This window comes from Lacerta agilis, chromosome 1, assembly GCF_009819535.1.
Source record: "Lacerta agilis isolate rLacAgi1 chromosome 1, rLacAgi1.pri, whole genome shotgun sequence".
Taxonomy (NCBI): Eukaryota; Metazoa; Chordata; class Lepidosauria; order Squamata; family Lacertidae; genus Lacerta; species Lacerta agilis.
Window position 1 is genome coordinate 8,074,357 of NC_046312.1, and position 26,917 is coordinate 8,101,273.

Sequence of the window (26,917 nt, forward strand, 5' to 3'; positions counted from 1 at the left end):
CCGGGGAGGGCGAAGGAGAAGGGCGGGCTTCCTCGGCTGGGTGAGTGGGCGATGGATCGATATCTCTTGATCGATATCGGGGGGGGGGGGAAGAGGAGGAGGTGCGGGTCCCCGCGGGGTCGGCGACGGCCGCTCCCTACCCTCAGAGGAGACCTATTTGCGCGCTCTCCTTCCTCCTCCCTTCCTCCGCTTTCCCGGGGCCAAAATGGCGGCGGCGGCCCTGAGGAGAAAAGGGGAGAGAGAAAAAGGCGCGAAGAAGGAGCAGCTCCTCCACAGGCTCCCTTTTTCTCCGCCTTCCTGTCAGGTTTCCCGCCTTTTGGACTTCTTCTCCCCACCCGGCTAAGCATGCAAGGCTTTTGCCGTAATAATAAATGTTTTTTTAAACTGGCCACGGGACTCGCTGTGTGGTTGTATTTTCGGCCTCTGCTCCGCCCGAAAAGCGGCTGGTTTGGGTTTTTTTACGGGCGGGGAGAGGGAGGGAGGTGCTTGCTGGTGCTGCTGCTGCCAGCCAGGGTCTGGCTCTTGCTCAGCCCCTGCCTTGCCTCCGTGTGTTGCTGCTCCTGGGTGGTGGCTGCCGGCCAGGGTTTCACTCTTGCTTTGCCATGCAGCTCCTGGGCTGCTAAAGCAGCTGCTGCCAGCCAGAGTCTGGCTCAAGCACAACCCCTTTGCCTTGCTTCGGTATGTGGCTCCCGGGCAGCTGCTTGCTGGAGTTGCTGCCAGCCAGGGTCTGGCTCTGGCTCAGCCCCTTTGCCTTTATTTGGTATGTGGTTCCTAGGCGGTTGCCAGTCAGGGTCTGGCTCTGCCTCAGCTCCTGCCTTTGCTATGCAGCTCCTGGGCTGCTGTGGCTGCGAGCCAGTGTCCAACTCTTGCTCAACCCCTTGCTTTGCTTTTGTATGTGGCTCTTGGGCTGCTGCTGCCAGCCAGGGTCAGACTCTTGCTCAGTCCCTTTGCCTTACTTTTGCTATGTGGCTCCTGGGCTGCTGCCAGCCAGGGCTGGGCTCTTGCTCAGCCTCTTGCCTTTGCTATGCAGTTCCTGGGCTGATGCTGCTGCCGGCCAGGGTCAGGCTCTTGCTCAGCCCCTTTGCTTTGCTTTGGCATAAGGTCACTGGCCTTCCTATGACAACTTGACCCTTTCACTATAGAAACCTATTCTGTGTTTGTTAGTTCCTCTGCAGTTGCCAAGTGATGGTGGGTGCGGGAGAACGGATCTTGTTAATTGCTCCGCTTTATAACTTGTTTTTTCCTTCTTCTTTTTTAAGGCTGCGGATTCTCTTTAAAGGGTTGTTTCGTCCATCCAGCAAGCCTGCAGTTCTTTTCAGCCTCTGAAATGTAACCTCCCCCAGGTATGTTGGTTTCTGCTGTGGGGTTGACCTCTGTTTGGTTACAAGAAGGGATGCTTAGTGCAGATCTCTTGAGAGGCTCAGCCTCAACTTGCTGGTTCGGGTTGCCAATTGCACCATGTGCTTTTTAACACCAGTTTGTTGCACAAGGAATGGGGGTGAGCGAATAGAGAAACATTCTGTATTTGCAGATTTCTGTAAATCAGGCTGCTAAAGCAGGCACAGAAGTAGGCCGCATCAAAAAAAAATCCTGATAAGTTGGCAGTTGTGGTGCAGTGGGTAAAGGGTTTGATTTTGAATCCCTGTGAATTTGAATCCCTTTTAAAGCCACTGTAATCTTTTTGATGAATTGGTATAAACTGCCCCCCATCCATCCCCAAATGACACCTGTAAGATGAGCTGCAAGAAGCCTCTTTGCTTGAAAATTGGCTTTTGTTTTTCATACTTGGAAGTTTATATTTTATATGTGTGATTCCCACATGTGCCTTTCTGCGTGTCTCAGTGTACACTTAGTTATGTTTACATTCTAGTTTATAAAGTGGAACTGAAAGTTGATGTTTTAACATTGAACTAATAAGTACGCCTACATTCAAGCTTATAAACAATCACTTAACCTCAACTGAACCTATGCTGAGCTGGAATTGAAAGCTAGGCTTCCACTTTTTGTTCATAATCTGGCTCCCTCCAATATCTGGGTTTGCACCTTTTGGTACAGAACAATTGTATATATGGACATACACTCTTACGCAGTTATTAATGTAATGGGAGCAATTAAATCACTGACTGGTTCTCCAGTATTTGCAGCAGGGCTAGTGTGTGGTGCCATGGGATCTAGCTTGCACTGTGCACCAGACTTCATTATACCTGCCTCTTCCACATTAGGCCTTGACACATCTTAGTATAAATGCTGTCAAAGCAAGTGCAGTTACAGTGGGACCTCGGTTGTTGAACGCTTCAGAAGTAGTCAAAACAAAATAAAAATTTCTTTCCAGTAGCACCTTAGAGACCAACTAAGTTTGTTCTTGGTATGAGCTTTCGTGTGCATGCACACTTCTTCAGATACACTGAAACAGTGTATCTTCAGTGTATCTGAAGAAGTGTGCATGCACACGAAAGCTCATACCAGGAACAAACTCAGTTGGTCTCTAAGGTGCTACTAGAAAGAATTTTCGATTTTGTTTTGACTGAAACAGAAGTCACCACATCCTTAAATATAGTGAGGGAGTGGGGAGGGGTATTACTCAGAGGGTGCTGGGAATGGGTGATAAGCTGATAGGTGTGGAAAACCTGTTGACTCTTAACGGCTGCAATTAGTCTTGCAGGGAAAGGCAAGGGGTGAGATGGCTAAAGATAGCTTTGTCATGTATAATGAGATAAGAATCCAATGTCTTTGTTCAGACCAGGTTTCTCCATGGTTTTAAGTTTGGTGATTAGTTGCAATTCAGCTACTTCTCTTTCCAGTCTATTTCTGAAATTTCTTTGTATTAAGACAGCTACTTTGAGATCTTTTATAGAATGTCCTGGGAGACTGAAGTGTTCTCCTACTGGTTTCTCTGTCTTGTGATTCCTGAAGTAGAACATTTCGGCTTTTGAACACCAGCAGCCCAGAAGTGAATGCTTCCCTACTTGAACACGCCTCAGAAGTCAAACGGCTTCCGAGATGCATTTCTCCATTTTTTCGATGGATTTTGCCGACCGTCCATTGCTCCTCGGTTGTCGAATGTTTCGGAAATCGAACGTTTTTCTGGAACGGATTACATTCGACAACCGAGGTTCCACTGTAGTAGCATCTTTGGGTAGTAGCAGGAAGCTTTATTTTTGTCCTCATTTATAAGTTGTTAGGCATACATACACAGGTGTGTACAGGGGAACTGCCATAATAAAAGAACAACTCATGGTGAGTTCTGGCACCTCTTTTTCTAGAAAAATAGCATTGCCTAATCCTATCTGGCCAGTGAACAAGAGCATTATAAACGTACGCAATATAAAATCATCCTCTTACAAAGCACAGAATATCAAGTCCCTGTTTAATAACCAAGGGACAGACTTCCGTAATGCTGGTGCAAACATGCTGAAGGCCCTGTTGCCAGTCGCTACAGCGTGCACACATGGCGCCAGCAGCAAGGACCCGTCATCTGAGCACACATTCCAGAAGTGCTTCTGATTTGCCAACATCTTGGGCCCATATTGGAAGGCGTCTTATACCAAGTCTTGCCTTAGTCCATCTAGTCTGGCACTGGTTCTCTCAGGAGGACTTGGGCATCCTTCCTAGCCTGGACGCCCGAGATCGTTTTCACAGGAGATTCCACAGAATTTTCTTCCCTGGCACGAGGTCACCAAGGGTTTTCCGGTGTGGTGTTCTATTACAGGCAACTCTCCATTCACACACGCTCAATATGTATGTGACCGCACAAATGTGCATTGTACTGAACCTGGAAGTGCCCCGAAAAAGAAAAGGACCAGAACTGTGGGGGCTGAGCGGGGTGTTTGCAGGCTTTTACAATGGTGTTTCAAATATATGCAGTTTCGCTTAAACACATGGTGCCTCGGAACGGAACAGAACCCTTGCGTAAATGGTGGGTTGCCTGTACTCCCATTCTGTTGCCCTCTTCTCCCTGCTAAGCAAGCCTAAGAGTAGTAAGGCATCATGAAAAACTAGGATGGAAAAGCTGAATACCTCTTCTGGGGCTAACTAAGTTTGTTCTTGGTATAAGTTTTTGTGTGGATGCACACTTCTTCAGATAAACTGAAACACTGAAGAAGTGTGCATGCACACGAAAGCTTATACCAAGAACAAACTCAGTTGGTCTCTAAGGTGCTACTGGACAATTTTATTTTATCTATCTATCTATCTCTTGACTGCATCAGACCAACACGGCTACCTACCTGGATCTAGATCTTCCGGGGCTATTGAAGCCCAGCAGTATCTTAAAGTTCTTCACTTCTGCTCTTATGTGTTCTCTCTTAGGACAGTTTAGCTCCATGCAGCAATTTAAATTTTATTACTGACCAGCTGGACATAAAAACCACTAATCTGTGGGGTAAGATGACTGTCAGTGGTACATGGTATTCAGAAAGGCCTGTGTCCATAGTTTGTAACAGGCAATGATGCCTTTATTTTGTGAATCCTGTGGTGGTTCCCAAGCAGAAGATAATGGATGCTGGCTACCAAAACACTTAAAAGATATTAAATATTATAGTAGGAAGATTTGAAAAATCACTCTGCTTTTTTTCTTCTTGCTAGTAATAAAAGATAATTTAAAATGAAGCAGGCTGCCCTTAAGCAACACAAGGCAGGTGAGGTTTAAAGAGTGTCTAGGGTAGTGCTGCTTCTTCTATGGCCACAGATACCAGAAGAAAAAGCAGATGTCATGTTGCAGTTGACCAGGAGAGAGCTAATGTAGTGAGACGCTTCTGGGGAGAAGGTTCCCCTCTGCATAAGATTGTCTTGATTTGTGGTCATGCTTGAGCCCACTGAAACCACTCTGTACTTGCAAGTTGTTCCTCAGATACTGCATGGCCTGCTGGATAGTAATGTCAGTTATGCAATTATTCATGCATGAAAAGTTGTTTATAAATATACAAAACAGTTCCCCTAAAGCAGCGGTGGGGAACCTGTGGTCCTTCAGGTGTTTTTGGACTCCAGATCCCATGAGCTCCACTCAGCATGTTCTATAATTGGGGGACGATGGAAGTTTTAGTCTAGCATCTTCCCATGGGCTACCAGTTCCCCATTTCTGACCTAAAGCTTTTCCAAATATAAAAGTGGTTGAGCAGCATAAGTGGAGTGTATGCAGACTTAGGGGAGCGGTAGTACTTCCGGAGGGGAACACATTGTGCTCCTTCTGGGATAGTTTGTCCACCTTTGGTCCCCACCCTGCACTCAACTCTGACCTGTGGCTCCCAGAAGCTGTCAGCATGTGACGGTGGAACGGCCTCCCTCAAGAGTTTATAGATTCTCTTTCCTTGGAGTTTTTCAAGCACAGGTTGGAGGGGCCATCTGTTATGGATGCTTTAGACAGGATTCCTGCATTCATTACAGGGGGTTTGAGTAGATGACCCTTGGGGATCTCTTCCAACTCTACAGCTCTGTGATTCTATGACAGCTGCCACACCCAGGAAACAGTGGGGTGTATGCGAGGGGAGGTTGAGGAAGAAGCACTACAGGGTGTTAGAAGCTGGTAGAAGAGAAGAAGAAGAGTTTGGATTTGATATCCCGCTTTATCACTACCCTAAGGAGTCTCAAAGTAGCTAACAATATCCTTTCCCTTACTCCCCCACAACAAACACTCTGTAAGGTGAGTGAGGCTGAGAGAAGTGTGACTAGCCCAAGGTCACCCAGCAGCTGCATGTGGAGGGGAGGGGAAGCGAACCCAGTTCACCAGATTACAAGTCTACCACTCTTAACCACTACACCACACTGGCTCTAGAATATGCCCAATGGTCGTCCCCCCCAGAGGGGGTTATTAGACCTGAAGTTGCCCCAATCAGGGTTATGGAGAATCTGGTTTTTAGAATGGGGCTTTCACTTTATTTTTTGGGAGAAATGCTGTTTTATTATCAATATTTAGAATGGCACTCTATTAGTAAAAATTTCCTTTTGTCCCTTTTCCTCTTCAGAGAAAATGAGATTCATTCAATGTCTGAGTGAATGAGAATGGGCCCAGATGTTCCTCTGCTGAACGACCACAAACAAGAATTCCTCCTGAAACGTTTTCCGCAGACTGTTTTGGGCGGCCCTCGGTTTAAATTGGGACACCCTGCGCCTCTTTATGTCTACGTGAACCAGATTCTTCTCTTCCTGCTACCATGTCTTCTGGGAGGTGTGGGGATGCTGCTCTACCAACTAAGTATTCTGCAAGACTATTCTACGGCTGCTGTTTCTGGAGGACTGATGCTAGTTGCAGCTGTTACTGTCCAGGCAGCAAGCCTGTATGCAAGACAGAAAACGGCTTCGGTGGAAAGAGTGCATACTCACAGTACCCTAACGGATGAAGATGAATGGGAGTTCTCTAGTTGTCTGGGCTCAGAGACAGTCAAATTTATTATTCCAGGCAAGAAATACAAAGTTAACATCATCTTTCACTCACTTCTCGCTGGGGTGCTATGTGGCTTAGGAACCTGGTACCTTCTACCTAATAGAATCGCCTCATTGTATGGAGGTAACATTGGAGGAACTGTTATGATCTTTGTCTTTGGTTGGGTGACAGTCTGCATTGGGGAGTACTCCTTAATTGTCAATACTGCTTCAGAGACAGCTACTTACCAAGCACTAGACACTTACGAAATTGTTCCTCTGATGAGACCTTTCTACATTTTTGTCTTCTTCGCAGTGGACCTCACTCACAGGTAAAAATTATGCGCTGCCTACAGCAGTAACTGCCTTTGAAGATTCTCCCCCCCCCTTTTTTTTTTGCTATGGAGGCCAGGTTATAATATTTTAAACAAATCAGTACTTTTTTACTGTTCCATCTTGTGCAACATCTTTCTGTAAACATTTGTATTTAGTTACGTATATTGAAACAATTCACAAGTGGGCTCAAAAACTCTTTAGCAAAATGGTGGGCGGGGCAATGCGGCTGGATGTAAAAAAACCTTATCTTCTGTCCCAGAAATAATACATATTTCCACTTTTTGTCCAGATTCATTGCTGATGTCCCAGCTTTAAAACTGGCAAACCAGATTTTGCACGTTGTGTTTTTGTGTTTGCCATTTTTGTGGACTCTGGGAATTTTGGCCCCACTGGATGCCCTTTTTCTCTGGGGAATGGAGCAAGTGTTGGAGCTCGGTCTAGGCGGTTCACCCATGTCAAGTAACACAAGGTAATCATAGTTTGCCATAAGAATAGACATTTATTCTTCTTCAGTTTCATTCTGTTTTATGGGTTTTTTTTAAAATGCATGGTAAATTCTGCATTTTAATTGTTTTGTAAAAGCGCTGAACAAATAGTAGTAATCTGTTGCAGCAAAAACAACTTACTTTGTGGCATTTTAAAGGCGAAGACATGTATTACAGCTTAACCTTTCATGAACTAGAGTCCTCTTAATCGGATGCAGGAAGCATTATCCTAATGGAGCTGTAAACAGTGAGGTTTGAAAGAAATGGCCTGCATTTTGCATCCTCCTGAATTCATTCCTTGAAATTCCTCACCCTCTGCAACCGTATCTGCCAATTTGGGTTAACATTATGCATATCTGTTGAAGTGAACTCCAGTCTAAGATAATTTATGCTGTCACAAGTTTGTTAGGTTCTTGGGTGCCAATATATTCTTTATTTAAAAAAAACAAACCATGCAGTTCAGCAGAAGCCAAGCTATATCCCTAAACCAGTGTTTTTCAACCTTTTTTGGGCAAAGGCACACTTGTTTCATGAAAAAAATCACGAGGCACACCACCATTAGAAAATGTTAAAAAATTTAACTCTGTGCCTATATTGACTATATATAAAGTAATTCTCTTGAATTTTTCAATTTTTCACACGGCACACCAGGCAACATCTCGCGGCACACTAGTGTGCCACGGAACAGTGGTTGAAAAACACTGCCCTAAACTACACACAGGCTTCAAAGCAAGTTTTCCAAACCCTCTAGACAGTTTGCAAAACTCCGTAGGAGATGAATTACTAATATGATGCTCAACTCAGACTTCCAGTATCCTGTGTTGTCATCACATTGTGTATAGGACAAAGAGCATTCTGTTGAAAATCACAATAGATGAAGAAGCTGATCCTTGGATCTGCTTGTGGTAGAATGGAAAGGTATGAACATGTGAAGCTGCCTTATACAGACCCTCTGGTCTCCATCTAGCTCAGTATTGTCTACACAGGGGTGTCGCAACAGGTCGATCATGATCAACCAGTCAATCACGGGGTGCCCCTGGTCGATCCTGGTTGATCGTGTGTCCCTGACCCCCCCCCCCAAAAAAGCTCAACAGCTTTGGCTCATCTTCCCCCAAAAGATTTCAACAACTTTGATGGGTAGATCACTGCCAGTTTTTTATAGTGGGAGTAGATCACAGCCTCTTGGAAGTTGGACGTGCCTGGTCTACACTTACTGGCAGAGACTGTCCAGAGTTTCAGACAGGGAGTCTCTCCCAGCTCTATCTGCAGGTGCCAGTTATTGAACCTGTATGCAAGGCAGATGCTCTGCCACTGAATTATGGCTCTTCCCAAGATTAAAATAGACCCAACTCTCCAGGTGTCGTTTATGACTTCTTCCTAACCAAATAAATCTTTTTTTCCCCCTTTCTAGGCTGCTATTAATGTTTTTGATTTCTGTGGGAACAGCTGTTGCATCTTATTTCATCCCCAGCACTCTTGGTGCCGTCCTCTTCATGACTGGATTTGGATTTGCATTGAGTCTTAACTTAAGAGAGATTGGGTTTGCGTTCAAGTGCACTGTGATCAACTGCTTAGGTTCCAACAAGTTTACAAATGCATCTGGCTGTTGTGGGACCCAGTTTGGATGGCGGGAATTTGTCTTCTATTTGACTGCATTGACTTTGGCTCTCCTGGAAGCTGGCCTGTTGCACTCCTTCCTTGGCCCTCAGGCATTTTCTAAAACCAGCCTCCAGGCTGTTATGAGCTATTTGCTGATAGCATTGCTCCTTGCTACGTGGATTCTTGGAGAGATTCAGGCCGTGTACCTGTTTGGAATGTTGCGAAACCCGTTTTATCCAAATAATGTCATGACTGCGAATGTATTTGTGGAGAAACAAAAGAGGCTTAAGAAAATTGGTGCGCTCAGAAGGATTTTGCTAACTGTAGGTAAGAGAGCCTGCAGCCTTCTGTATTACGTACGTATAAGCTGGAGACTGAAGAAAGTCCATGAAATGTTCTACACGTAGATTCCAAAATAACCCACATTAAGTGGAGCAAGGCATTTAAATCTTAATGATCTGAGGGTTTACTGAGTAAGTGTTCCTTTATAAATGCCACATTCTGTGGAATATACTGAATTGCTGAGTTCTCACTTAAAAGTAAGCTTCAATTTAATGGTAATTCTTAGATTCTAAAGCAGGAGTGAGAAACCTGTGGCCCTCTAGATGTTGCTAGACTACAACTCCCATCATCCTTAACCATTTGCCATGTTGAGTGAAGCGAGTCCCCACTATATCTGGAGCACCAAGGGTTCCCCAACCCAGTGCCAGTCTAGAAGAAGGCATTTAGGAGATAATATCTGATTCACTGCCTAAATTAATCATGCAAAACACATACAATTTAGCTGGTGTACTGAATTTCAATATAGAGGAATAGAATTGGCCATTATCTAGCACAGAACTGTAGAGTTTAAGACATATGAAGCAATGAAAAACAATAGGTTTTAATATCAAAGGCAATTGACCAGGATATCTAATTTTACATGTTGCAACTGATTTCAAATGTTTCAGAACATCCCATCTCCCCCCCCCCCCAAATTTTCTGAACAATAAACTTACTATAATTTTTTTGTTCTGCAATTATAGTATATCACTTCTATAACAATTGGCAGATCAGTCCAATACAAAAGGGCTACTGGATTACACTGACTTCAGAAAGTGACAAAGACATTATGTCAATGGCCCTTGCAATAAGATTTTCAAAACAGCTTACAAAATGAAACATAAAATTGCTTGACATTAAAACAAAATAAGAACCAGTTATTAAAAGTCAAAACCGTTAGTACAACACTAAGGTCCCAGTTAAACATTTTCTAATGGGGGATGAACGTCTGCCCACTGAATTTTGAAGAGAGGTTAGAACATAACAACGTATCCTGTAGACGCAGGATTTTTGCCAGAGATAAAAGCCAATCTGGGCCTTTCATAAGATCTTGGGACCAGTGAGAGTCACCTAGAGAACGTCAGCCGCTTGAGAGCCTCATAACATCAGTATAAAAGAATTTAAAAGGCCTGATAATCATTGAGTATATAATTCCACTTTAACCTGCATACATAAATTTAAGTGCACTGTGTTGAACTCTGTTTTGCTGCCTTCTTTCCACCTTCTCAGGGAATCCCAAATAGACAAAACTCTGTAGATCATGGTTGCAAAATCTCTGTTCTGAAGCATGCCCCTTATGTATATACTTCTTGTATAAGGAAAAGCATTGTGTATAATTTCTTTTCTCTTGTAATTTCAGTGTCTCCATTTGCTATGATAGCGTTTCTTTCCCTAGACAATTCTCTGCACCATCTTCCATCTGTATATGTTTCCATTGGATTCTCAAGAGGCTTTAGAATGGTAACTTTTAAGTATTTTGTTTTTTTTTTAAAAAGCACCATGTAAGAAAAGCACTTAATTTTTAGGGAAGATAGAATAACAAATGGATGTGAGAATTACATTTCCCAGTTCCTGAAAGGGAATATACGTTCATAATAAGGGATGTCTCCGATCCATGTAATTTGGTGGTAGACAATGTGACTTGTATGTTCATGGCCCCAAGTTTAAATTTAAGTATCTCTAGTTAAAGATTTCTTAGGTAACATTGACCTAAGTCATTGTTGGTCATTGTTTGGATTTAGACAAGGGATTGTTCTCTGCCGCAGATACTATCTTGTACTGTGGAGGGTAAAAGACTGGCCAGTGTTAACGTTGTTTGTAAGGATTACTGAGATAATGCATGCAAAGTATTTTGACTACTTGGAAAGCATTAATAGAGCACTATTTATAAAGAGCTTTTTCTATTATTAGCCAAGTTTCACTCTAGCTTACTGGTTTGATGTACCGTGTTTAAATCTAGATGTATTTTGTGTCTGGAATATTGCCATGGTCTTGTATGGTATTATCTAGCTCAGAATTCAGCTTACCAAGTCTGAGTTTCTTGCTACTTTTTTCTTTCTCTTCTCCCCTCTCCTACCCACCCCATGTATATCACCATTTTGTATGTGCTGTTGAGAACATGGGGGAATTATATGGTCTGAACTTTGAATTCTGAGAGAGATACGAAAAAAAAGCTTGCTCTCCATTATGGGTGCTGTTTATCTGACTGCCAATGCTCTATTGCCCAATCCCAATTTATTTTCCTCGAGACCTGAGTAAATGTTCCAGATTAATTGAAAACCTGATTCTTGGAAGCAGATCAAGTCACACAAAACAAGCACATGGTGCTCTTCACATGTTGTTCTTAGCCTAAGGCAGTACTTCTATAACCTAGCAGTTCAAAAGCGCGTCAGTGCAAGTAGATAAATAGGTACTGCTGTGACGGGAAGATAAATGGCATTTCTGGTTTCCGTCACGGTGATCCATTGCGCCAGAAGCGATTTAGTCATGTTGGCCGCATGACCCGGAAAGCTGTCTGTGGACAAACGCCAGCTCCCTTGGTCTGAAAGCGAGATGGGCACTGCAACCCCATAGTCACCTTTGACTGGACTTAACCATCCAGGAGTCCTTTACCTTTTTTAAAAACTTCTATAATACAGTGGTGCCTCGCAAGACGAAACTAATTCGTTCTGCGAGTGCTGTCGTATAGCGAAAATTTCGTCTTGCGAAGCACCAACGGGGGAAGCCCATTGACAAATTCGTCTTGCAAGACAGCCTTCCGCTAGCGAATGCCTTTCGTCTAGCGAGTTTTTCGTCTAACGAGGCATTCGTCTAGCGGGGCACCACTGTAATATGAGAATTACTGTATGGGACAAAAATGGCAAACAGAGGAAAGACCAGCAAATTTTAGGCAACATTTAAAAAAATTTAAAAAGACACTTGAAACATTTGGGAAACTCCTGCGAAACAACAACAACAGAGGAATAAGTGCTTTGGGTTGTATCCAACACTGCATGAGCAGTGGTCCAGTTCTGAGGGGCTTCTGCCTGTTCCCTCACTGCAAGAAGTTACAGGGAACCAGGCAAAGGGCCCTCTTGGTAGTGGTACCTGCCCTGTGGAACACCCTCCCATTAGATGTCAGGGGGTGTTAAGGGGGGAAATGTTCCAGTTACAGGTGGGTAGCCGTGCTGGTCTGCCATAGTCGAAACAAAATAGAAAATTCTTTCCAGTAGCACCTTAGAGACCAACTGAGTTTGTTCTTGGTATGAGCTTTCATGTGCATGCACACTTCTTCAGATACACGAAAGCTCATACCAAGAACAAACTCAGTTGGTCTCTAAGGTGCTACTGGAAAGAATTTTCTATTTTGCTTCAAGGGGGGAAATAACTACTTTGAGTTTTAGAAGACATCTGAAGGCAGCCCTGTATCAGGAAGCTTTTAATGCTTGATGTTCAGTTGTGTTTTTATATTATGTTGGAAGTCGCCCAGAGTGGCTGGGGCAACCCAGTCAGATGGATGGGGTAAATTATTACTATTAATAGGCTTCCATTTCCTCTCGTCCCCATGTGCTTCCACGTACCTCCAAAATCTTCTCTGTTAGGTCTCCAGAGCAGATTTTGGGGGTGCACGAGAGGGCTGCAAAATACAAGTGAGGAAGGCACAGTTCTGTGGTGCACACAGAAGTCCATTGGACAGATGGAGCTCTAGCGTTGAATATAGCCCTTTTTATTTTAAGTATTAAACTTTTCAGGTCGAGAGTGAGATGAGCATATTGTAAGTCAATAAAGTAATCACTCTTCCAGGTATGGCAGGATACAGAGCATGCGTTGTTGGATATGGTGGTGGTGTCAATTGTGCAGTTGCTGGTGTTCAATACTGATCTTTGGTGGAACAGAAGCATTGATACAGGAATCAGGCTCTTGCTGGTAAGTCTGATTTTATTTGTAGCTTCCTTCAGCATTTCTATTCCTCCTTTCTATTAATTACATATATATAGCCAAGGTGGTGAACCAAGTAAGCAGAAATTAAAGCAAATTATTAAAAGGCCAATTAAAAAAAAACAAGTCAAGGACAACAAATCAGAGTTGGTATCCAAACAGTGGCAAGGTCAAAAACTGTTTTTAAAAGGTCAGACCTGAAAATGCCTCTTGGCGAAATGTTACGTCCTAGCTGCCCACCAAAAGGCATGCAGTACTTGGGCCAGGGAAAGTTTCTGTAGCAGGTGCCACCACTTAAAAGGTCCTGTGCCTCATGCCTCCCCCCCCCCAATGGGGATTGGAAGCCAAAAAATTGAAAGCAGAAAGCCTCGTACAGAGATTTCTCTGTTGTGGCACTGCAGCAGACTCATGTGAGTGTGGAGTGGTTGTTAAGATACTCTGGTCCCAGGCCATACAGGGTAGCTCTTAAGATAAATTGATAACCCAGACAGATGGTATTAGATCTGACCTACATACTCCAGTTAGCATTGCAGCCATGTTCTGGACCATTTTGGGCTTTCAAACTACTACATGTATGGAAGTTTGTTTGTTTTTATTTGTAAAATTGTATTTTAATACTTGTATCATTTTATTCTTTTAAGACATTTAGAAGCCTGTTTGGGATTAAGTGGTATGTAATATAATAATAATAATAATAATAATAATAATAATTCTTATGAAACGTGCTATTGCCCTTCAGCCCTCCCCCATTCCTTCCCAAATAGACTCCTATTTTGATTCAAACCAGAGTTAGGGTCAGAAAACCATGTGACAACCAATTCAAGCTTGATAATAATATTCTGAGGGCATTCCAACGACTTTAGCAATACGAAGTGCTGTAGAAGAGCCTACAATTTAAAGAAAAAATGATATGCTATTTCTGTCCTGCTAGGTCGGAATAATCCGGGATCGACTGTTTCAGTTTGTTTCAAAACTGCAGTTTGCACTTACTGTTCTCTTGACATCATGGACAGAGAAAAAGCAACGCCGGAAGTCCACTGCTACCCTGATTACACTCAACATTGTCTTCTTTCCAGTTGTACTGACCCTCATATTGCTGTCTGCACTTCTGTCTTCCCCCTTGCTGCCCCTTTTCAGTCTCCCAATATTTCTGATTGGCTTTCCAAGACCCATCCGAAGCTGGCCGGGACCTGTGGGTGTGACGGCCTGCATATGTCCTGACACCATATATTACCAGCAAATGATTCCAAGTTTGACTACTGCATTGCAGTCAGCACTGTCCAATGGTAGCCTGGGTAAGTAAGCTTCAAAACAACTTTGTCACTCATTAGATCACATTTTATCATGTGCTGAAAACTGACCTGACTATATGAGGCCAGTTTGAATCGGGCCTTGCATACCCAGAAGCCTCCAGATGATTGTAGCAGCTGTGGCCTCTAAAGGCTGCTACAGCTAAATGGAGGCTTCTGGGTATGTGGGGTATGGTTCAATCCCATAGTGGTTACCAGATCTGGAAAATGATTTTCTCATATCAGTAGAAGGATATAATAAGCAGGTGCAATTTAAGAAGACTATTCTTTGTTACTAGGGTTGATGGGTGGGTGGGTGGGGGGTCTATGTTAGACATTTTCAAAGGTAAGGGAAGAAATGCAGTAGGAAACCTCTTTGGCTCACATTGGAGAGTGCTGTGCTAGGGCATGTATACCTTTGGGATTTAAATGATTTTAAAAATTAATTATCAGGAAAAAATTACCTGGTCTTTAATGGGCGAGGCCTTGACTAGACATGTCTTGGCAGGATATCACTTTATGTTTTAAGGTTAAGGCGTATTTTATCAGTTTTGGCAGCTATGCACAATTAAGGAAACCTTTACAAAAATGTTAGCAAGAGAATGCACTCTATTAGCTCAGCAGGATAGAAAAGGCTATTTTAAATTTTAACTAATGCAATGGCAGGTTTCTTAGATTGTACTTGCTTTATTCTGAAACTCTGTAGTTTTAACTGTGCCAGCTGAGATAATTTAGTAATCAGTGGTATGCTGACAGCTGACACATCTCAAACCCCTGCAGTTATGTGGGGGAAGTAGTTTTGCTTCTATGGCAAAATAGGTTTGGTTCGATTCAGTAATGTTCTCTTTAAGAGTGTAGTTGCAAATAATAGTTGTGCACAAACAGTTGTGCAGAGCTGATTCCTCTCTTCCATGCTGGGATGACTGCAAAAGCTTTGTCTACCAAAAGTCTCTCATCAACAATTGCTATTAGTGTGGCAGCCCATTCTTGTAATCCAGGGGTGGCCAACTTCCAATAGACTGCGATCTACTCACAGAGTTAAAAACTGGCAGTGATCTACCCCCTTTTTGTTGAGCTTTTTTTTTAGGAAGGAAAGCCCTGTTTTGGGGGTTCACATAAAAGTTGTTGAGCTTCTTTAGGGAAGAGGAAAGGAACATTGAGCTTTTTTTAGGAAGGAAAGCCCTATTTTTGGTGGTTCAGGTCATTTTAGGGGTGCAGGGCAAAGATGTTGAGCTTTTTCTTAGGGGAGCCAAAGTTTTTTAGCTTCTTTTGGGGGAGCCACTAATCTACCGGTAGATCACAATCTACCTGTTGGACATGCCTGCTGTAATCGTTAAAGGTGAGATTTTGTTGATCCGTTCGGCACTACTGTATCCACTAATGGAAACAACCAATTCAAAGCAGAAAACCTCAACAGAAACTCTCGACATCCATGCGTCTCCAAGTGGCCATAGCTAGAATCTGTTTGTAAGCTGTCGACACAACAATTTCCCCATCTCTCCATTATTTTCGAGGATTGCCATTTGGGTCAGGGTTTGTCCTTTTTTCTCACTGTACGGTTTTTTTTTTGTTTTTTTTTTGGAAACAGTAACCTCATGCAGCTGTGTCTTTGTAGAAATTCTGCATGTCAGTGTGATAGCTGCAGTCATGTACAGCTGAGCTTCAGTAAGCAATTTCAGGATTATGGCTATGATGTAGCCTGATGTATTTAGTTTGTTACTTTAACCCCACTTTTCTGTGAATATAACTACCATTGCCATGATTCCTGCATTGCAGGCAGTTGGCCTAGATGTCCCTTGTGGGTCCCTTTCAAAATGCTGTTCAGCAATCGTGCAGCAAAAATTAATTCTTTGTGTGTGTGTCTTTTTCAAAAGGGCTCTGCTCACCTGGATCTCACTACCTGTGCCGATTCCAAGACAGACTGGTATGGATCCTTGTGTTAGAAAGAGGCTTCACTTATTGTTGTCTTAATATCAAGGTGACTATTGCTAAGCCTACCTGGTACCATTGTGGCAGAGGAGTAGCTCCCCGCCCCCCTTGGCAGTCAGTAGAAGTTGCTCTAATTTTCACGGTGCACGAACTATCTGCTAAAGTGACCCAAGGAGGGGTAAAGTTAAAAAAAGAAAACACGCTACATGTGTGGGCAATGGATTCAGACTGTCTGGGGGCAGAACTTTTTTCACGGGACTATCCAATCCCTTGAAATAGGGAAGAAGAATCTTGTGACAATTTCCCTCTTCCTTCTGCAGGACCTCTGTGGAGGGTTGAGGGCCCCTTCAGAACAGCCCGGGAAGTAGCATTGGGGACTGCAATGTGGGTGGGAAGGAAAACTGGCCCCCAAACCCCCTTACTTTCCCTCTTAGTGTAGCACAGCCTTCCCAAAACTTGCGCTCCACATGTTTTGGACTACGAAATGCTGCCTGGTGCTGCTGGGAGTTGCAATCCAGCACATATGGAGGGTACCAGCTTGGCGAAAGCTGCTCTGAAGTGGAGCCTGTGGTGGGTGTCTGTGCTTCTGCTCCCAGAATGACAAGTCTGAATCCAGCCCAAGGTGTCTTGATTCATTCAGAAAGCTGCTTAGCCTTTCTGCATCTCGGAAACTGTTCTTGCTAGCAAGTTTTAGATTGAATATTGCTGTGTTGCCTTCTGACTATCTTTCTACTGCTCTTCCCCTCTGTTTCCAGTGTTTAGAGGTGTGTGGCGTTGCATACATAGCCCTATATACTCAAGTATAAGCCTACTTTTTCAGCACATTTTTATGCTAAAAAAGCCCCCCCCCGGCTTATACTCAAGTGAGCGTCCCCGGCAAAGAAGGGTTAGTGGGAGACTCACCCCACCACATCCCACTCCTCCCAAAACAATCCCAGTTCAAGGGAAAGAATGAAACATGTTTTTATGAGTACAACCAGCAACAAAACACTATAATCATCACAGTTATAACAAATAAAGGCTTGACAACTTTTGCTTTGCATGTCATGAGTTTATCTCATATGTTACTTTCACCTTTTAAGTTGAATTCCTGAAATAAATGTACTTTTCCACGATATTCTAATATTTTGAGTATCACCTGTATATACCGGTAGTTCATAGAGTAGGAGTCTTTTGACCTCACAGCACTCACCCCTTCTCTATCATAATAATCTCTCTTCCTCCAGGATATTTAGCTCTTTTGAGACTCAACATAATGTATGTCCTAGAAGTTGACAGGTCCTTGTCACTTTTTAAAATTAAATTACAATCCTTTAGGTGTGGTCGAAACCTTGGTTTCTCACGACGTGAACAAGCCTCATGGATGGGCTTCAGGCTCATACCCTCACCACCCCCTTTCTTGCAAGGAGGAGATTGAACGCATCTGCTTGCATTTTTAAAGAAGCTGTGGTTTCAGCTACTTGCTCACTAACTAGAACGGAAACCAGTTCCCTGAGTTTGGATATCATGAGCACGTGGGTTATTTAAAAGCAGATCTAAACCAGTCCCATGTAGAAACCATGAATTAGCACCTTTCTGTTCCAAAGTGATAAGCACTCCACCACCTGAATTCACTGTTTGTGTGCCTGTGTGTGTTTTACCCCATCTTTCCACTGAGATTACCCAAGGTGTATAAAAAGGAGTAGAATTAATCACAAAAACTTGACAGTTGAACTAATGACAATAAACACTGGTGATGATGCAAGGTTTGCAGGCTCTGAAAGCTGATCATCTACTCATGCAGATGATCTTGCTGTAAGACATTGCTTTCTGTGTCCCATTAAAGCTGACTGCAACCTGTAAATGTTCAGTGATTAGATTGTGTGATGTTAGCTAATGTAGAGTTTTCTGCTGTACTTGTCTTTTCAAAGCAAAACAAAAACAGAAAGATAGAAGAATGAGGCTATTTCTGAGGCAGAAACTATTGATATTCATTATACAAAAAGTCACTTATCCAAACGTGAGGAGTTGGTACCCAAACCTAGCTATTCACTGCAGATACAGATATCCCAACAGCCAGACTTGCATTTAGGACTGCAAACAAATAAGCAGCCTTAAACAAGCCTTGCTTTATGTGTTTTGCTGGTCTGCAGTGACCGTTTTGCCAGAAAACGGGGTGGAAGGAAGGGGGAGAGCATTTTTCCTTCCTTGTTTGCCTTTTGCAAGGTTTCCTCAGTTTTTTCAGGGTGAAGATTCCATAGTCAGGAACGCATTACAAATTTTTCCATGGAAATCATCAACTCATTATGCACTTGCCCAACGAATGATTTCCTGAGAACACTCTGTGTTCGGATAGCGGGATTTGCATTTTATCTCAGTTGGGCTTTTCTTCCTACTTGGGAAGGGCTACATAGTGAGGGAACCTGTAGCCCTCCAGATGTTGTGGCACTAAATTCCCACGGTTCTTGACCTTTGGACATGCTGGCTATGCTGATGGGAGTTGTATTATTGGGAGCGCCATGGTTTCCCCACCCCTACTCCATCCATATGTTTGTTGTGATGTCCAAATCAGGTGATTTTTTTGTTAGTTTTACCCTTAAAACCATGGCTTGAAGTGGGCCTGCAAAAACTATTATTGTGATGACCATCTAAACTGAGCCAGTGTATTACTCTGTGTCCTTGAATCAGGGTTTTATTTTAACCTTTTTTTTTGTCTGTTTGATTTTCAGGGGTTAGAATTGCAGGAAACCTCCTGCCATACCGCTGAAGCTCACAAAGTAGATGAAATGTTTGAGATGGCCTTCGAACACGAGGAGCACAGGAAGATCCTCTCCCTCAACCATGACTTTTTAAATATTTTAACACCTTGTTGTGTTCTTCCTGTGAAGCTCTATTCAGATGCCAGGAACGTCTTGTCTGGAATTATTGACTCGCCTGACAACCGGAGGCAGTTGAAAGACGATTTTCTGAAAAACCTCTTATGGGTGCTAGTCCAATACTGCTATAAGAAGTCAAAAACACACAGAACACATGAAAGAACACCCAAATCCAGGCACAAGTCGCCTTCAGTGGAGCCACCTGAAGTTTTAAGCAAGGCAATAGAAAGTCCAGACTCCTGGAAAAATGATGACCACCTCAGTGTGGAATCAGTAGATGAGTGGACTGACGACAGCAACCTTTTTGATGATGAACCCAGCAAAAAAGGACCCAAAATGGCATCGCTAGGAAGCACACCAAGACCCTTCTTTTCTCTCCCAGGTTCAGTCGAAATACACACCACAGACACCGAATTGCCAGAGGCACCCAGTGTCAATAAACTCTACAAACCTGTTGTCCTTGGTCTTCCTGCTGTAGACACTGGGGGGAACTGGGCCTTCGTGGATTTGCCCCCTGTTAAGTTTAGCAACTCTTATTCTGAGCTGTTAAGCATTCCTGAAGAGTGGAGAACTGTACCCTTACCTGTGGCCAAACTTTATGGAATGAAGCAGAAGTTCCCGGAAGACTGGTACCATTTTGTACTTCGCCAGCTGGACTTCTTCCACTTGAAGGAAAACCCTTCAAGTTTACTCGAGGACATCGTTAAAGATGCTACTCTGAAAGACTTGTACGTCAAGTGTGCCCTGTCCTGCTACATTGCCGTGTTTGGGTTAGACGATGTTCTTCCCTCGCCTGGCCACATATTCAGAGCCTACAATGGAGGCCTCCCCTGGTCGGTCTGTTTGGACTGGCTGGTAGCAAAGCAGGAGCTGTTTCAGCTGGCCCTGAAAGTGTTCAGGTAACTGTGGCAAGCAACTGCTGAAGTAAGGGTAGCAAAAAGGCAGCTAAGAAACTCATCATAAATGACTGGCACCCTTTATTGGAAATTAAAACAAATGTTCAGACTTTAACATTCAAAAACTTTACTTGCAGAAACTTATAGATGAATTAAAACATAATATTTACAGCCCTATGCTTCTCCAAGCACGGGCTTGCAGTCTGTCCTTCTAACTTCCAAACAACTGTATTTTCCTCTTTCTAGAGCTCAGCACTCTCAGCCTTCTGTATCTCAATTAGGCCATGCCTTGCAGCTCCTATGAGAGATTTCCGCTTCTACCTTCTGCAGTTTGCCCTCTTTTTTGTCAAGTAGATAAGAAGCACTCCAGCATCACACTTTCCATTTTAAAGTTTGGAATAGAGTAGTTGCTTTGGAAGACTATAATCAGTCATCCGCACAACATGACCAGTCCAACGAGGGCTGGGCTTTATATACTAATAGCAACACCTTGAACTCAGCCCGGTATCTGTATTGCAATTGTTTCCAAGGTTTATCACTTGTTTGCCTTCCTGGCCTCCTTTGGGAGGAAGAGCAGGATGTAAATTCAATAAACAATGATTGGGGATTGGGTGATTTGCTTCTGCATTGGGTACTGGACTCCACTGCCCCCTCCCTGTGCTGTTACTTTGTTTTTTCTTTTACCTCCAAAAACGGGGTTTTTGGAGGAGCAGAAAAAATTGATTTGGGTTGCATTGGGCCCCCAGACTGGGCTTTAGCCATCCCTACTATAAAGTTGTGCATTCACATACAAACATACAGAGAGAGAGAGAGAGAGATTAATAGTATTGTGAGCCGAATCACTAATTTGCCACTGTGCACGTTCAGCATGGGTTATAGTGAATGCACATAATCTGTCCATGAAGAAACACTTGTGCACATTTCCTGGTCAGTGCATACAGTCTTGAACAAACCTTAAAAGAATGTGCATACCTTTACTGGGGACGCCATGGACTGCATAAATCTAGACTGTGCACTGGAGATAAAAACCAAGGGTGTGTCTCTTGGAGAAATGTACAAGATTCCAGTATTCTGTGGGTGAGATGGGACTCTGAAATCACAGGGGCATTGTTATAAGGCTCATGACCTGTTCTCAAGAGGCTCTGGCCTTTACATTTTAAGAAGCCATGAGTAAGAACGCTAATCGGAAAAGTCATAGAATGGAGTGCATGCTGAAGGATGTCTTTTTTCTTTTACTTAAAACAGAACCATTCAGTAAATGAGTTGGTCAAGCCATGTGTGGCAGAGCAGCTGCAATCGCCCTCTGGCTGCTTGGATAGAAAGCTGTAATATATTTCTTCAAAAATTGGTTTTGATCCAGTAGCCCTCTTACCATCTAATGTGCAGTCTAGCCAAAGAGCGTTTAAAGAGCGTTTGCAGAAACTACTGGCCAGACAGGTTAGGGAAACCATGATGGCTGAACGAGTTACATGCAAGTAATTTGCTCCCCAAATCAGCAGTTGCAGACATAACCTTACTGTGCGATTAATGCATGTTATGCTCATAATTAATCCTAGGCAAATCTAGCTATGGCTCCAGCCACACGTGAGTGGCATTATTTTGTAGCTTTATAGATCTACACATGGTTCACTGGTCCTTATATGGTTTATCTTGCAGATACACAGTTAAGCTTTTGGTTGACAAAGCAAGTCTGGGACCAGTGGAAAGTTTCAAAGAGCTGCTAAGCTGTCTTGAAGAATATGAGAACGACTGGTACATTGGACTGGTGTCTGAAGAAAAGTGGCAGCAAGCTGTTTTACGAGAAAAGCCATATCTTTTTTCCTTGGGGCATGACCCTAATATGGTAAGTGGTTTTTCTATTTTTCATGCATGAGTTTTGCTGCAAGGCACAAGAACATTGTTTTTTTTAAAGGAGTGTTATTAAAAACAGCGCAAAAGAACTTTTTGTTGTTTGGTCGTTTAGTCGTGTCTGACTAAATGTCTTTGTTCAGACCAGGTCTCTCTTAAAACTTAAAACCATGGAGGTCTCTCGTAAAACTTAAAATCATCTGCAAATGCTTTGGTTTTAAAGCAATGGCTTCCTACCTTTATACCTCTAATTTCTTTATCTTCTCTTATTGCTCCTAAAAGTGTTTCCAGAGCTCTAATAAATAAGAGTGGTGATAGGGGGCATCCTATTCTAACCCCACTCTCAATATCAAATTCCTCTGTAATTTCATTATTTATAATTAACCTCGCTTTTTGCTTTTTATAAATAGCTTTAATTCCATTCATTATTCTATTTCCTATTCTCAAATTTTCAAATGTCTCCCTCAGGAAGCGCCACGAAATACTGTCAAATGCCTTTTTAGCATCCACCAATAGCATTGTGATTGTTTTTTACTCTGGTTCATTTCAGCGTATTCCAATAAACCAGTAATTATCCTAGTGTTATCTTTTATTTGTCTTTCCGGTAGAAAACTGGCCTGGTCTTTCTTTATGATTCTTTTTAAGATGGTTTTCATCCTATTTGCTAGTACTCCGGTAAAAAAATTATAATCTATGTTCAGCAGAGAAATTGGTCTATAGTTTTTAGTCAGCTTCGGATCTGCGCCCTGTTTAGGAAGGAGAGTTATCAAGGCTTCTTGCCAAGATTCTGGGATTTCTCCTTTATCTATTATCTCATCCATAATCATTTTAAGTTTGGGAGCCACTATCTCTTTTAATCTTTTATAATAAATTACTGATATACCATCGGGGCCAGGTGATTTTTCCAGCCTTCATATTTCTTATTACCTCCTTAATTTCTTCTACTTTAATATTCAAATTTAGGGTGGCATATTCCATCTCATTTATTTCTGGTAATCTATTTTCTAATAAATAATTCTGTATTCTAATAAATAATTCTGTATTTCTCTCTCATCCGTCATCTCCTCTGTATACATTTTTTTAAAATATTTTATAAATCTATCCTTAATTTGTTCCAATTCCATAATTTCCTCTTCTCCATATATTATTTTATTTCCCACTCTTTCTATTTGTCTCTCTGACCAGCCAAGCTAACATTCTCCCTGGTTTATTTGCCTGTTCAAAATATCTTTGTTCTATCCATAAAATTTTCTTTTCCACATCTCTATTTATTAAGTTTGATAAATGCAATTGTAAATTCTTTATACTCTGAAGCATTTCTTCACTTTTTTGATTTTTTACCAATTCTTTTTCTTTTTCTCTTACTTGTTTATTTATTTCCATAATATTATTATCTCTATTTTTCTTAATTAACCCCATTTGCTGTATTCCATACCCTCTCATGAAATCTTTACTCGTGTCCCAAATTATTTTCTTATCTGTATCTTGATTCTCGTTTAATTCAAAAAATTCCTTCAGAATTGCTTTCGCTTTACTTACTCTTCGTTCGTCTCTCCTTTGGTACGTCTTTTAAAATTCATATAAATTGCTACAGGGTTATGGTCTGATATAGATCTATTTAGTATTTCCGCTTTATCGAGATTCAACATCAGTTTTTTAGAAACCCAAATCGCATCAATTCGTCCACCTGCTTTGCGTGCTTCAGAGTAAAGGTGAGAGCTGTTTCCTAGTTATGCTGGATCTCTCAGCGGCCTTTGATACCATCAACCATAACACCCTTCTGGACCATCTAGAGGGGTTGGAAGCTGGGGGCACTGTTATACAGTGGACACTTGGGTTGTGAATGCGATCCATGCGGGAGGCGTGTTCGCAACCCGTGCCGCTGCATCTGCGCATGCACGGCGCAGTTTGGCACTTCTGCGCATGCGCGAGCGCCGAAACCTGAAAGTAACCCGTTCCGTTACTTCCGGTTCGGTGCGCCGCACAACCTGAAATTGCGCAACCTGAAGTGGCCATAACCCGAGGTATGACTGTACAGTGGTTCCTCCCTTTTCCCAGGCCATGTCGAGAAAGTGGTGTTGGGGGATGAGTTTTCAGACCCCTGGGCTCTCACTTGTGGGGTGCCTCAGGGTTCTGTCCTCTCACCCATGCTTTTCAACATCTACATGAAGCCGCTGGGAGAGATCATCAGGGGGTTTGGGCTGGGTGTTCATCAGTATGCAGATGATACCCAGCTCTACCTCGCTTTTAAATTAGAACCAGTGAAGGTCCTGTGTGAGTGCCTGGAGGCAGTTGGAGGATGGATGGTGGCTAACAGATTGGGGTTGAATCTTGGCAAGACAGAAGTACTGTTTTTGGGGGACAGGGGGCAGGCAGGTGTGGGGGACTCCCTGGTCCTGAATGAGGTAACTGTGCCCCTGAAGGACCAGGTGCGCAGCCTGGGAATCATTTTGGACTCACAGCTGTCCATGGAGGCGCAGGTCAATTCTGTATCCAGGGCAGCTGTCTACTAGCTCCATCTGGTTCGCAGGCTGAGACCCTACCTGGCACGGACTGTCTCGCCAGAGTGGTGCATTCTCTCTAGTTATCTCCCACTTGAGACTACTGCAATGTGCTCTTTGTGGGGTTACCTGTGAAGGTGACTCGGAAAGTGCAATTAATCCAGAATGCGGCAGCTAGACTGGTGACTGGGAGTAGCCGCCGGGACCATATAACACTGATCCTGAGAGACCTGCATTGGCTCCTAGTACGTTTCCAAGCAGAATTCTAAGTGTTGGTGCTGACCTTTAAAGCCTTAAACGGCCTCTGCCCAGTATACCTGAAGGAGCGTCTCCACCCCCATCACTCAGCCTGGACACAGAGATCCAGCTCTGAGGGCCTTCTGCTGGTTCCCTCACTACAAGTGAGGTTACAGGGAACCAGGCAGAGGGCCTTCTTGGTAATGGCACCTACCCCGTGGAACACCCTCCCACCAGATGTCAAGGAAATAAGCAACTACCCTACTTTTAAAAGACACCTGAAGGCAGCCCTCTTTAGGGAAGTTTTTAATGTTTAATGCTGTATTGTTTTTAATATTCAATTGGGAGCCGCCCAGAGTGGCTGGGGAACCCCAGCCTGATGGGCGGGGTATAAATTATTATTATTATTATTATTATTATTATTATTATTATTATTATTAGATGCTTTATACAGAGTTTGGACTGCCTATACACCAACTGGAAGTGGCTCTCCAGGGTTTGACACGGGACATTCCCAACACTCCCTGGAGATCTTGGGGGTTGAACAAGCGACCTTCTGCATGCAAAGCAGATGCTCTACCATTGAGCTATGGTCCTTCACTCTGCAACCCCATCACCATCTCCCACACTACTTTGAAGTGTCCCCCACCCTAAACTCTAGAATATTTTAGTGAAAAACTGCCTTCCTCCCCATTCCAATGACAAGCCTCTAATGGGTCAGAATCTGCTGTCAGCAATCAATATACAAGAGTGCTGATTTCCTAAGTATGTGCCTTGTCTTTCAGGGAGTTTATACCAGCAGAGTCCTCACCCTTCAGGAATTCCTAGTGCAAGTGGGGAAACTGAACAGCGAAGCTGTTAGAGGGCAGTGGGCAAACCTTTCTTGGGAGCTGCTCTATGCCACCAACGACGACGAGGAACGCTACAGTATCCAAGCTCATCCTGTCCTCTTGAGGAACCTGACCATACAAGCAGCAGATCCTCCCCTGGGCTACCCAGTTTATTCCTGCGAACCTCTCCATGTACCTTTGCTCTAGAACTTGACACTTGGGCCCTTCGGTTTGCTAAAGAAAAACTGCATTTATTTTCTTGACTCTTGCAGCAAGGAAAACTTAAGTTGCCAAAGATGTTGGTGGCAGCAGAAGAGACCGGGTTTTTTTGGCAGGAGTATTATGAACGTGTCTCCTTTCAGCCCCAGTAATGTCTGAACCTCTGATCCTGTTGGGCTGATGGAGGGAGATGCTGGGAGAAGACTTAAAAGCAGACAATAAGCTCACTGATGTATTCTGCGAGGTCTTTTTTAATGAAAAATCAGTAATTTGACAGGTGACTTGCATTAGCAGGCGGGTCACAGCTTACATACTTTGAAACCACAGGTTAGTACAAAAATGTACATAGGATGAAGGCTTTCCACCCGATTTTGAAAGACCACACTTGGATTTTATCACTTGTTTATATTGTATAGCTTTATTTGCATTGTCAAAGTGATACTTGAAGAAACGCTCAATAATACATCTGTTCAACCTGCAGCGAGTTCTTTTCAAATATAGCAAGTTGGATACTCTTACTCTGGTGCAAACAGTCTCATGGTGCAATACGCCTGGCAAGTGGAAAAGCTTGCTCTGCTAATGTGCCCATCTCTAGATAACACTGAAATCACTGGGACCAAAATTCCTATAAGCAAGGGAGTGGTTTGGAACCCAGGTTTTTAACTGTACCTGCAAGGTGAAAAGACAAATCTCATGTAATATTTCCTGCCCGAGAGTGCTTTACAATGACTGCTGTAGAACATGGAAATGAACACCTGGGTTTTCTTTGGGTAGAAAAGGCTTTCTGACCTTGTTTTGCTTCGTTTTAGCATAAGTTTGAATTGTCCTTTAACTTTCAGTATCTTCCCATCCTGCTCTTCCACTTAACATTTTGGCATGAGACTTACTAGGTATCTCATTTATAAAGCCAAAGCGCAAAGGAGGCTAAGTGCTTCAAAAGCAACCCAAATCACCCTCCCCCCCTTTCATGCAATCTCTCTCCTTCCCCTTCCTTCCTGCACACCCACAGGAAGGAGTTCTGAAATTTCTGCTTCTAATTAACAGCAGCTTGCCACATTTGAATGGCTAGCCTTGATGAAAAGCAGAAAGAAGCCAGCTTCAATCCGTAAGCTCGTGAACCTTTGTTTTTACTAACTATAATCAAGTTTTTACTAACTATAATCAAGCCATGCTTAAGGTTCATTTGAATTAATCTTTTAAATTTGAAGCAGCTTTCGATCTCATCGCCACGTGGGAGAGATCCAGGCTCAAAGTCAACATTAGATCTAACTGCTGCCAAAGTACTTTTCTTTATACA

General features: G+C 43.0%; 1 protein-coding gene across 2 annotated transcripts; it reads left to right on the forward strand.

Annotated features, from left to right (window-relative positions):
- On the forward strand, positions 1–26,138 carry PCNX4 (pecanex 4). 2 transcript variants are annotated; one of them, XM_033172267.1, is made up of 12 exons: positions 1–40; positions 1,260–1,343; positions 5,961–6,689; positions 6,983–7,162; positions 8,590–9,104; positions 10,459–10,559; positions 12,882–13,004; positions 13,948–14,311; positions 16,180–16,283; positions 18,943–19,988; positions 21,642–21,828; positions 25,357–26,138. In XM_033172267.1, the coding sequence occupies exons 3-12, from the start codon at positions 5,992–5,994 to the stop codon at positions 25,606–25,608; spliced, it is 3,570 nt and encodes a 1,189-aa protein (XP_033028158.1). In that variant the 5' UTR covers positions 1–40; positions 1,260–1,343; positions 5,961–5,991; the 3' UTR covers positions 25,609–26,138. The 2 variants fall into 2 exon arrangements, with proteins under 2 accessions (XP_033028158.1, XP_033028241.1); XM_033172350.1 differs by lacking the exons at positions 1–40; positions 1,260–1,343; positions 5,961–6,689; positions 6,983–7,162 and having other exon boundaries at positions 9,016–9,104; positions 14,154–14,311.
- Positions 26,139–26,917: the final 779 nt, after the last annotated feature.